At 60.7% G+C, this 11,986-nt stretch overlaps 2 protein-coding genes across 2 annotated transcripts; both read right to left on the reverse strand.

Moving 5' to 3' along the window:
* Nucleotides 1-66: 66 nt before the first annotated feature.
* Nucleotides 67-5,056, reverse strand: GIPC1 (GIPC PDZ domain containing family member 1). Its single transcript, XM_085214852.1, has 6 exons — nucleotides 4,568-5,056; nucleotides 3,637-3,822; nucleotides 3,002-3,182; nucleotides 2,142-2,251; nucleotides 1,971-2,052; nucleotides 67-1,284 (listed from the first exon to the last, which is right to left on the reverse strand). Exons 1-6 carry the CDS (start codon nucleotides 4,874-4,876, stop codon nucleotides 1,133-1,135), a joined length of 1,020 nt encoding a protein of 339 aa, XP_085070978.1. The 5' UTR covers nucleotides 4,877-5,056; the 3' UTR covers nucleotides 67-1,132.
* Nucleotides 5,057-6,786: 1,730 nt separating this feature from the next.
* DNAJB1 (DnaJ heat shock protein family (Hsp40) member B1) lies at nucleotides 6,787-11,307 on the reverse strand. Its single transcript, XM_085214853.1, has 3 exons — nucleotides 10,975-11,307; nucleotides 8,671-9,242; nucleotides 6,787-8,573 (listed from the first exon to the last, which is right to left on the reverse strand). Exons 1-3 carry the CDS (start codon nucleotides 11,183-11,185, stop codon nucleotides 8,343-8,345), a joined length of 1,014 nt encoding a protein of 337 aa, XP_085070979.1. The 5' UTR covers nucleotides 11,186-11,307; the 3' UTR covers nucleotides 6,787-8,342.
* Nucleotides 11,308-11,986: the final 679 nt, after the last annotated feature.

Here is an 11,986-nt window from a genome sequence, read left to right on the forward strand (position 1 = left end):
CCTGCGTTGTGCTCCCGCCCCCCCCCCCCCATCGTCCTCCACTGCATCCCCCCATACACCAACCGATCCCAATTGCTCCCTATTTAATGTTAAAGTCACTCTCCATGTACAATACAAAAATATGTCCCGGGGGAGGGGGACCCTGGCCTACCCCCCCCCCCCAGAGCTCCAGGACCCCCTCCCACCTCCCCCTCCCCCCCCCCAAGCTGTAGCAGACACTTAGAAGATAGAGACCCCTGGGAGGAAAATTGCTGCCCCCCCACCCGAGGTAGTCAGTGCGATGGGGGGGTCGGGGGGGAGGGGACACAGCGCAATTGTGTGTGTGGGGGGGGGGTGACAGTGTGTGACAGGCTCAGATTGGCACCAGAATGGATTTGGTGTGGATGAGGTGGGGGTGGGAAAGCACAGGGTGGCTCCGGTCTGCCCCCAACTCCCCTCCCCCTTCAAAATAAAGCCTTTGGGGGGGCTAAGGGGGGACCCTCATTCCTCACCCTGCAGCGTTGGGGGATGGGGACAGTGCTCAAGAATGGCCCCCACACTCAAATTGGGGGGGGGGAGGGGCAAGGATTGCTCAGTGGTGATGGGTTGGCCTGAGTGGGGAGAGGGGCTGCTGGGGGGGTCCCAAGGGATGTCGGGCTTCTTGATGGGAGAGGGAAGGGATCCTGTGAAGGATGGGGCACACAAATCCTGTGGGGGGGGGTCCCAGGTTACTGTGTGTGGGGGGAGGGGGAATCACAATTTATATTGAGAGGGTACCAGCATCTACTGCAATGATCCCAAACTATCTGGAGGGAGGGGACAGAGGGGGGTTCCTACTGAGATTGGGGGGTACCCAAACCTATTTGGGGGGGGTCCTCAAGCCCTTGGGGGAGCATTATTGAGAGTGGGGGTCCCAGCATGGAGTGTTGGTCCCAGGGATGTATGTGTGGGAGGGTCCCAGGAAATGGGGGAGGTTCCAGTGGTCCGATGGGGTCCCTAGTGTTATGGGGGGGGGGGGAAAGGTGGGCTAGTGTTGTAAGAGGGGCACCCAGAATTCGGGGGAGGGTTCTTCCAGCATGCTGGGGGTCTGCTGGTGGTGGGGGGGTGCTCCTGGTGCTCTGAGTGTCCCCCGGCGTTTTGGGGTGCCCCCCTCTTAGCAGCGCCCCGCCTTGGCGTCCCCGATGGCCCCCCAGACGTCAAAGACGAACTCATCCGGGAAGGCGAAGTCCCCGAGCTGTGCGTCCAGGGCCTGCGCCAGAGCGTCGGGGTCGCGGGCATCACGGCCCAGCTCCACCATGGTGGCAGCTGTGGGGACACCGAGACGGTCAGGGGACGTCATAGGGGACGTGGGGGCACCCATGGGAACCCAGCTCCGCTGCGGTGGCTGCGGGGACACCAGGATGTGGGGACAGTGAGGGGACATCGTAGAGGAACACAGCTCCACCGTGGTGGTGGCTGCGGGGACAGCGAGACGTGGGGACAACGAGGAGGCCTCGTATGGGAGGTGAAAATGTGGAGACAGTCAGGGGACACCACAGGGGACACAGGGACATCAGGGGGAACCCAGCTCAGCTGCAGAGGGAGCTGTGAGGGCACTGGGACAGTCAGGGGACACTTGGGGCCCCCTCAGCTCCTCCACGGTGCACATGGGGAACAGAAAGGGATCCATGGTGGTGGGGACATGGGGACACCCAGCGGGCAAAGGGACGGCCAGGGGTCCCTTGTTCCACCATAATGGTGACTGCAGGATGGTGACTAACAGGGATGGTTAGGGACCCTTCGCAGTGGGGACACAGGGTCAGTGGGGACTCATGGGAACCCCAGCAGTGAGGTCACCGGGGGGCCCCAGCACTCAGTAACCCCCCTCCCCTCAGGCACCACCCTCCTGCTTCACCCCACAACCCTCCCAGGCCTCTCTGGGTGGTGACATGGAGTCCCCCCAACACCCCCATGCTGTTACCCCCCACCTCCCCGTGGCTGCCCCCCCTCACCCAGCTCGGTGTCACGGATGCCCATGTAGCTCTCCAGCAGATCATCCACCTTGGCGATGGCGCGCTCCTCGAAGGCGCTGGGCTGATGGGGGTGGGACAGCAGGGTGATGTTAGGGAGGGTCCCCAGGGTCCCTCACCTCCCCTCACCCCCCTCCCACCCCACACACCCACCTGCTCCTCCACGGTGGCCGGGCCGTGGGCACGCAGCCTCAGGGTGCCTCGACCGCTGCCCAGCGCTGTGCCCCCCCCTCGGCCCCCCGCCGTGCGCTGACTGATCATGTCTGCAATGGAGGGAGAGGAGGGCATAAATCCTGGGGTCACCCCACACCCTGCCTGAGCTACAGGACCCTCCCCCAGCCACAGTCCTTACCCCCATCTCAACCTCATCCCAACCCTAACCCCAATCCCAAACTGCCCCAACTCAATCCCAATCTCTATCCCCATCTCAATCCCAATCTCTATCCCCATCCCACTCCAGTCCCAACCCTGCTTCCAATCCCCACCCTAACCCAAGCTCAATCTCAACCTCAGCTCCAATCCACCCTCAATCCAATTCCATTCTCAACCCCAACCCCACATCCCAACCTCAGACATAACCCCAATCTCAACTCCAAGACCAATCTCAATCCCAATCTCAACTGAATCTCAACCCCACCCCAACCCCCAACCCAATCTCAATACAACGCCACGCCTCATCCTCATCCCAGTCCCAATTCCCATCTCAGCTGCATCCTAATCCCAATCCCCATCCCAATCCCACACCCCATCCTCATCCCGATCCCAATTTCAACCCAATCTCAATCCCACCCAACTCCAATCCAATCCCAAACCTCATCTCAACTTCATCCCAATCCCAATCCCCATCTCAGCCCCATCCCAATCCCAACCCCAATCCCATTCCCAACCCCACACCCCATCCTCATCCCAATCTCAATCCAATCTCTACCCCAGCCCCACCCCAGTCCAATCCCAATCCAATCTCAGTTCCCTCACCCCCCCTCCCAGAACTCCCCATCCCCTCCCCTGCCCACCAAAGGCCTTTCTGGGCTCGGTGAGCTGTAGGGCAAAGGTTCTCCCTCGTGGCAGCTCCTTCAGTGCCCGTGCCACATCGTAGTGCCGCGCTCCCACCAGGCTGCGCCCGTTGATGGCCTCAATCATGTCCCCGACGCCGATCAGCGGCACGCGGTCGATGACGCTGCCCTCCTTGATCCGCTGCCACGGGGAGGGGGGAATGGCGCTCGTTAGCAGTGATTAACGACATTCCAGAGGGGATTGGGGATGGAGATGGAGGCAGGTTGGCCCCACGTACTCCCCCTGTGCTCAGGGTGTCCCCCTGTGACCTCAGGGACACATCCAGGGACATTCCCACGCCCCTCCACCCCCCACGCTCTGAGATATCCCCCTGACCCCTGTAATAGTCCTATGTCCCCCCACAATGCTTTGGAACACCCCCATGTCCCCCTACAACACTCCAGGACGTCCCCACAGCGATCAGAGGCACCCCCACGTCCCTCCCCCGCCTCTAAGCTGTCCCTACATCCATCTGGTACCCCCCCACACCTCCGCCCTCCCCCCTCATAACACCTCAGGACATCCCTACGCCCCCTCATAACAACCAGGGACGTCCCCACACCCCCCCCTACAATCTTAACCCCCCCCTCCCCACCTTGATGAAGGCGTATCCGGCGCCGTTGTCGGTGATGGTCAGCCCCAGCGCCTCCTCAGACTTGAGCACCTCCACCTCCTTGCGCTGCCCTTTGGTGTGCGCGAAGATGAAGTCCTCCAGGCCGATCTGCCCCCCCAGCAGCTTCTCCATGTCCACCTTGTGCGTGTTCAGCGTGCAGAACATCACCTGGGGGGGGGGGTTGGAATATTCGGGGGGTGCCCCTGGGTGGGAGGGGGGCTCACCCCACTCATGTGCATCGATCTTGCCCCCCATTCACCTACTAGGATGCCTTCCCCCAAACCCCCAGCACCCAAACACTTCTCCCCTCCCCCCAGCACTCCAAATTTCCCCCCTAGGGCACCAGTTACCACCCCTCCCCCAATCACCCCCCCCCAGGACCCAAACATCCCTTCTTATTCCCCATCCCCCCAGCTCCCGATCCACATTTCCCCCCCATCCCAGCACCACAATAACCCCCTATACTCCTCCTACAATAATGATTCCCTATCTCCACCCCCCCAGCACCCCAATATTTCCCCATATTCTCCCCCCCAGCTGCCTATCCCCTTTCCCAGCCCCCCAAGGGCCCCAATAACCCCCTATTCCCCCCCTATGATGCCTGTTATGACCATCAGACCTCCCAACACCCCAATATCTCCCTGATCCTCATTTCCAGACCCCCCCGGCACCCCATCAACCACCTCAACACCCCAATATCTCCCCATCTCCATTCTCACCCCACCCAGCACCCCAATATCTCCCCCTACCCCCACCTCCAGACTCCCCCAGCACCCCAACAACCCCCAGCACCCCGGTGCTTCCCCTACCCCCATTTCCAGACCATCCCCGGCACCCCAAGATCTCCCCTATCCCCATTCCCAGCCCCCAATAACCGCCCCCTTTTCCCCCCGCCCCATAGCTCAGGCCCCACCTCCCCGGGCGGGATGCGGAACGCCTCGGCGATCTTCCCGTACAGCTCCCTCACGTTGCTGAACCCCTCAATGCGGCCCGTGGGACTGCCGTGAGCCAACTGCGTGTGAAACACCAACCGGGGCCGGAGCGCGGCGGGCGGCGGGGGCAACCCGGGGGGCTGCGGGCCGGCGGGGGGGGCACCGCCCGCACCCCCGTGATCCCCCCCGACTCCTCCGTCCCCCCCCGCCGTTCCCCCCCGGCCCCCCGCCGCCTCCTCGTTCTCCACCAGCGGTGCGGCCTTCTTGCGCCTGCCCAGGCCCAGCGGCATGGGGGAGGCCGGGGAGCCCCGGAAGGCGCCCCTCACCCCCTCAGTCCGCCCCGCGGGCGTCCCCCCGCGCCCGTTCCCCCGCGGTGTCGGTTCGTTCCGGGGGTTTTTGGGACCCCCCCGCTTTGTTTTCTCGGTGCCGGCGCCGCTGAGCACCGAACTCCAGCCGGGCGCTGCCGGGGTATGGCTCGCCGGAAGGGGCGGGGCTCGCCTACGCGTCCGCCCAATCAGCGGCGCCGCCCTGTCCTCGTAACCAATGGGACACGGCGAGAGGGCGGAAGTAAGGGAGGATGTCTTCTTAACCAATAGGATGCGGCGAGAGGGCGGAAGTGAGGGCGGAAGTGAGGACAGCTCGACCCTCCTGGAGCGTTTCCGCCCTCCATGCTGCGGTGGGCGTTCCGGGTGGGGTAGCGGGAGCGGAGGGGCGCAGGGAGAGGCTGGCGTTCCCGGGCTCCCCGTGGCCCAATCCCAATCTCAACTGAATCTCAACCCCACCCCAACCCCCAACCCAATCTCGATACAACGCCACGACTCATCCTCATCCCAGTCCCAATTCCCATCTCAGCTGCATCCTAATCCCAATCCCCATCCCAATCCCACGCCCCATCCTCATCCCGATCCCAATTTCAACCCAAACTCAATCCCACCCAACTCCAATCCAATCCCAGTCCTCATCTCAACTTCATCCCAATCCCAATCCCCATCTCAGCCCCATCCCATTCCCAACCCCAATCCCATTCCCAACCCCACACCCCACCCTCATCCCAATCCCAATTTCAACCCAATCTCAACTTCAGTTCCACCCAACTCCAGTCCCCACCTCAATCCCACCACTATCCCTGCTCCACACCCCATTCTCATCCCAATCTCAATCCAATCCCAACCCAACCCCAACCCAATCCCAATCCCCCTCTCAATCCCATCCTAAACCCAACCTCTGTGAGGACCTCTGAGTGCCAGCGGTGCCATTATTAAATCCCCTTCCAACACGGCAGAATTAATTAGAATTGACTTTCTTAACAGCCAAACCCCGTAAGCAAGAGCAAGAGACCCCAATTGGGACCGTGAGGGTATCCTGAAAACAGGTGTTTAAACGATTTAATCCGGGTTTCAATTTGCAGTTTGTGCCCTCCTCCAGTTGCTTCTGGGTCCTGGAAGAAACGCACAGCAGGTGAGGGCAGCGGGGGGTGGAAGCTGGGGGTTGGGCTATAAAGCCACAGAAGGTTTCCAAGGCCTTGTGGTGAAATTCCTGGGTGTAGTTTGGTTGGGAAAGGTCACAGTACTGCGCAGTGCAATCACAGACAAGTTCAGGCATTCCCAGTCCCTGCTGCAGCTGCAAGAATTTTGGCGTAATCAGGATGTCCAAAAATGGGACTGGGGGAGAACCGAACGAGGCATTCCAGCAGGCACTGGGTGTATTTGAACCCAACCTCCCAGCTGAACTAAACGCTCCTTAACTCAGCACGGGTTGTGCTGGGACTGTGCTAAAATTCCATCTGAACCCCAGTTGGGTTCTGGTGTCAGGTTTGTCAGAGAGCCCATGATGAAGAGTTACTGGCCGCCTGTTCTGCATCACAGGCAGCAGAACCAATAACCCAAACAGCTGAGATTGTAGTTAAAACCATTTCTCCAATTTAAGGATAAAACGGAGCAAACGGGAGGGGAGGTGATAGGTGGAAATGGGGGAAGGAGGGGTAAAAGGGAGGGGGTAAATTGGGGAACAAGAGGGGTGGTGGAGCTGAAGGGGGATAAAGGGCAGGAAGCCACAGGGGAGAAGGGGACACCAGAAGAGCAGAGTGGAGAAGGAAAAGAAAACTGTCCCCCCCAGAAGCATTTTACTGAGATCCCAGGACTTGAAGCTTTATTCTCCCCCCTCCCCAGCCCACCCCAAACAAAAAAACCACACAGCCAGGCCTGCTTCAGCCACTTTTTACTAATTACACAGAACTATACAGCATTTTATACAAAAAAAAAATAATATATCTGTACAGTGTGCACGCTCCTGTTCCAGGAACAGACCTTTTTCTGGTTGTTTTTATCCCAAAGGATAAGAAGGGAACACCCGGAGCACCCCGGGGTGGGGGGAAAGGACACCCCTTTCCCACCCTCATGGTGCCACCCCATGGGAAGGGGACAGGAGCCCCCAGGATGGTGTGGGGACAGCTCAGGGTGGGGAAGATGCATTGGGTCCTCCACAACCACAGAGATGTCAGTGAGAACAGACTGTTTCACCCACGGACGGTGGCAGGGGTCCACGCTGTGGTCCCAACAGATGGAGATGGCATTGAGGAGGTGACACAGCGGTCCCTGCCACCTGAAAATGGTTGTGGAGATCAAACGGTGGTCCCCAACACACAAGAGGTGGTGATCAGGAGGTGACACAGTGGTCTTTGTCACCTGTAGGCAGCTGGAGGTCACACTGTGGTCCCAACAGAGATGGTTATCAGGAGGTGACACGGTGCTCCCTGTCACCTGTAGGCAGTAGTGGAGGTCATACTGTGGTCCCAAAGGATGGAGATGGCACTGAGGTGACGTGGTGGTTTCTGTCGCCCATCAATGGTTGTGGAGATCAGACTGTGGTCCCCAGCACACAGAGATGGTCACCAGGTGACATGGTGGCCCCTGTCATCTGTAGATGCTTACGGAGATCAGACTGTAGTCCCCAAACATGGAGATGGCATTGAGGTGACACAGCGGGCTCTGTCACCCATAAGCAGTTGTGCAGGTCACACTGTGGTCCCAACAGATGGAGATGGCATTGAGGAGGTGACAAGGTGGTTTCTGTAGGTGAGTTGTGGGGCTCTCACTGTGGTCCCAACACACAGAGGTGCTCAGGAGGTGACGCAGCGGTCTCTGTCACCCACAGGCAGCTGTGGCAGTCACACTGCAGTCCCCAGGAGGCAGAGATGGTGGGGACACTGCAGTCCCTGCCCCCCATGGACAGCTGGGAGGTCCCCATGGGTACAGGTGGTGCTGAGGACACACTGCGCTTTTTGTCACCCCCAGACAGCAGTAATGAGGTCACAGCCCCATCCCTGTCACCCTCACACAGGGTCAGGGATGTCACGCTTTGGTCCCAGCACGCAGAGATGGCAGTAAAGCAGGGGGGGGAGGTGGGGTCACGCTTTGGTCCTCAGCAGATGGAGGTGGTGGAGAGAAGGTGACAGTGTGACCTTTGTCACCCACAGATGGTCACAGGAGGGCACAGCGCCGTCCCCTCCCTGGAGAGATGATGGAAGGTGACACTGCACTCCCCAGCACCGCAAGCAGCAGTGAAAAGGTGACAAATCAGTGCCCAATGCGTGGGAGACCCCTGGGAGCATTTTTTGGGGAGCCCCACCCAGTTGGATGAGACCATCCCAAGCCTCTCTCCACCACGTGCCCCAAAGCATCAGCCTGGTCCCCCAGCCCACGAAAAAAGGAAGAGAATCTCAAAACCAAACGTCCCCAAAAGTCCACCCCAAAGCCGCTAGACGGGCAGGATCTGCTCCAGGATGGTTTTGGAGGAGGGAGGGATCCTGTCAGGGAATTTGACCTCGAACTCAATGATGAGGTCTCCTCGTTGCTCGGGGCTTTTGGGGTACGGGAGCCCCTCGCCGGGGATGCGCCGTTTGACACCGGGTTTCAGCACGTCCTTAAAAACCATGGGGATGGTGCGGCCGTCCAGCGTCGGGGTGTTCACTGTGCAGCCACACAGCGCCTGGATATGGAGCACAGAGAGCGGGTCAGCACGCAGAAACCCCCAACCCCCCCCAGAACATCACAAACCCCCCCCCCCTTCCCCTCCCAGCACTCACCTCCCGCAGGCTGATCTTGGCCGGGTAGATGATATCAGAGCCCTCACGGCGAAAAATGCTGTGGGGTTTATCTTTGACAACAAAAACGATGTCGGCGGGGATGTTGTTGGGGGTTTGATCCCCTTCTTTGGGAAAGGTGATTTTGGTGCCCTCCTTCCAGCCCCGCTTCACCTCGATGCTCAGGATTTTGTCCTCGTTGCGCACCGTCTTCCCGTCGGGATTCAGACGTTTGTGAGAGATCTTCATCTTCTTGGTGCAGCCCGTGTAGATCTCCTCCAGAGAAACCCTCAGGTCGTACAGCACTGGGGGGTCCTGCTTACGGCACACGCCGTCCTGCCCCCCCCGGCCGCGGGGGAAACTGATGTTCCCAAACCCCCCCATGTGAAAGGTGGTGAAAGCATCGTCGATGTCCATCTCCTCGTCGCCGTTGCGCTGCACAAAGAACGTATCGAAGGGGTTTCGGCCGTCGAAGAACTCGGCGAACATGGCGTGGGGGTCCCCGCGGAACGTGTAGGTGAAGGTAGGGCCATTGGACCCCCCCGGCCCCGACGTCGGCGCTCCGCCTTTCAGCCCTGTAGGGTTGGGAGAAGCCGGGCTGTCACCCCTCATCCTCACCAACCCCCCATCTTCACAACTCCCCCATCCTCACCCCCCCCCCCCCCCCTTCGTCACCCAGTGACGCCCAGGCCGGTTCTTCCAGCTCAGCACCACTCCCTGTGCCCGGCCCTTCATTAGCAGTGCGTTAACGAGCCTCAAACCGGCCAGCCCTGCTCGCTGCCCCCCCCCAACACACACACACACACCCCACATCACTCCCCCCCCCAGGGCCTGACGCTGCCGCTCCCTCCCACACCCTGATGGCCCAGCAGGCCAAACCTCAGCACTGAGCCCCACAACCCATCGCAGTGGATAACTGGGGTGGGGGGCTCAGAACCCCCCCCCTCAATCCCCTCCTCCTCCATGGCTTTCCTCCAATGTGTCCCCCCCTCACCCCCCCAACCACCACCTTCAATACCCCCCTGCCCCATAACTATGCTGCCCTGCATTCCCTCTGCCCCACGACTAACCCCACTGACTGCTTCCTCGTGGCCATATTTCCCCCCAATGCCCCACAATTGACCCCACACCCCATCAGCACCCCCCTGACCCCCCCATGCCACAAGGCCCCAGAAGCACTGTGCCCCACTCTAAGTTTCATAACCACTACTGTACCCCCTCAGCCCCACGTGCTCCCCCCCATAACCCCACACGTGCCCCCTAACAACTCTCATGTCCTCCCTGACCCCCCCCCAATAAACCCCACTCCGCAGATACCCCCCGCCTGCTGCATCCTAATAAAATCCAACCCCCCAAATACTCCCACGTGCCCTCATAGCTCCTCCATCCTCACAAACCCCACAATAAGCGCTACCACATCCCGTGCCTGACAAGAAACCCCCCCATTGTCCCCCCCCCAATAACGTCCTATAAGAAGCTCTGCATCCCATAATCTACCTGCCACCCACCTCTCTGCATCTCCTTTAACCCCTCTGCTGACCTTCTCCCCCCCCCATGGCTGCCCCCCATTTCCCCATGCTGCCACCCCCAGCCCCTACCCCCCCCTCCCCCATCCCTTCATGAGGTCCACAACCCCCCCACACCTCACAGAGATCTGTGCCCCCCAAACACCCCTGGACTGGCTGCCAGACCCCGTCACAACACCCCAAACCCCCCAACCATGAAAACCTACAGCCCCCCATCCTCAAATACCCCGCAGCCCCCAAATCTCCTCCCATAATAATCTACAGTCCCTAGCCCCCCTCCCACAGCCCCCAAATCCCCTCCTGTGGACGCCACAGCCCCCCAACCACCCTACAACCCCTAAACTCCCCCATATAGGACCCCCAGCCCTCAACCCCCCCACGACACTCCTCCAACTCCCCTCCAAAGCCCCAGATCCCCACCCAAGGACCCCCCCACAGCCCCCCAACCCCATCCCAATAGGCCCTAAACTCCCCCATATGGGACCCACAGCCCCCACCACCGCCCCCTCCACGACACTCCTCCAACCCCTCTCCCCCCCAAATTCCCTTCCAAACCCCCCACAGCCCCTCAACCTGCCCTAATAGCCCCCAAGCCCCCCATATGGGACCCACAGCCCTCAACTCCCCCCCGCCCCCCACAACACCCCACAACCTCCAACCTCCTCCAAAGCCCCCAAATCCCCTCCCAATCCCCCCTCACAGCCCCAAATTGCTCCCCAAGAGGCCCACAGCCCCGACTCTCCCCACTCACGAGGCCCCACATCCCCCCTCCCCCACTCACCCTCCTCGCCGTACTTATCGAAGATCTCCCTCTTTTTGGGGTCGCTCAGCACATCGTAGGCCTCGGCCACTTCCTTGAAGCGCTCCTCAGCTCCGGGCTCTTTGTTTTTATCGGGATGAAAACGAAGCGCTTGCCGTCGGTAAGCCCGTTTTATCTCTTCGTCCGAAGCTCCCCGGGACAGGCCCAGCGTCCGGTAATAATCCTTCCCCATCGCGGCGGTTCGGCCGAGCTCCGGAGCTCCGCCTTTATAGGGCCGCGGCGGCGGAACCTTCCAGAGCCCGCCGCCTCCAGAACCTTCCGGGCCTGCCTGACCGTTCCGCCAATCGGCGCCCGCCGATCTTTGAGCGGCGTGAGTCGTCTACCAATCGGAGCGCGGAAAGAGGTGACTGGCGTTCGGTCTCGGCCAATTGATGGGCGGGAGATGGGTGGGAGGGCGCAGGCGCGGTAGAGAAAGGGAATGGGCGGGGCTAGCGTTGCCGTGGCAACTGCTGGCTCGAGGGGGGGCGGCTCGAGGGGCGTTGCCATGGCGACCGACGGCACAACCGCAGCCTGGGCCTGTCAGCACAGCTCCTGTCAGCTGCAGCGACGGCCTGTGCCTGTCATCATGGCAACCTTAACCGTAAAAGACAGCCGGGCCCATACCGTGGCAATTTCACCCATAAGAGGACGTCAGACCCGTCACCAGCAGCCCCTGTAACCCACATTGGCTGTCTGTGCCTGTTACCATGGCAACCGTCACCCTAAGAGAGACAGCCAGGCCTGTCGCCATTGCAACTATCACCCACAGCAACAGCTGGGCTCTGTCACCCACAGCTGTACAGACAACCATGGCTGTTCACACTGCAGCTGTCACCATGGCAACCATCACCCTTGATATCCAGGACCACAACAGCCTGGTCCTGTCCACCATAACAACAGCTGGACCTGCCATCACATGGGGACAGGCGGGGGGGGGGGGTCAATGCCAAGGAGCGTTCCCACAACCCCGTGACTGACGGTGTCCCCATGGGGT

This window comes from Meleagris gallopavo, chromosome 34 (assembly GCF_905368555.1).
Source record: "Meleagris gallopavo chromosome 34, MGAL_WU_HG_1.1, whole genome shotgun sequence".
NCBI lineage: Eukaryota > Metazoa > Chordata > Aves > Galliformes > Phasianidae > Meleagris > Meleagris gallopavo.

Excerpts from the sequence above, each read along its gene's own strand:
- GIPC1 (XM_085214852.1), bottom strand. The coding sequence starts at position 4,876 with ATGCCGCTGGGCCTGGGCAGGCGCAAGAAGGCCGCACCGCTGGTGGAG. Across the intron at positions 3,183-3,636 it reads CCGGATACGCCTTCATCAAG|CGGATCAAGGAGGGCAGCGT; the intron begins GTGGGGAGGGGG and ends TCCCCGTGGCAG. Across the intron at positions 1,285-1,970 it reads CATCCGTGACACCGAGCTGG|CTGCCACCATGGTGGAGCTG; the intron begins GTGAGGGGGGGC and ends GTGTCCCCACAG.
- DNAJB1 (XM_085214853.1), bottom strand. The coding sequence starts at position 11,185 with ATGGGGAAGGATTATTACCGGACGCTGGGCCTGTCCCGGGGAGCTTCG. Across the intron at positions 9,243-10,974 it reads CGATAAGTACGGCGAGGAGG|GGCTGAAAGGCGGAGCGCCG; the intron begins GTGAGTGGGGGA and ends CCAACCCTACAG. Across the intron at positions 8,574-8,670 it reads CCAAGATCAGCCTGCGGGAG|GCGCTGTGTGGCTGCACAGT; the intron begins GTGAGTGCTGGG and ends CTCCATATCCAG.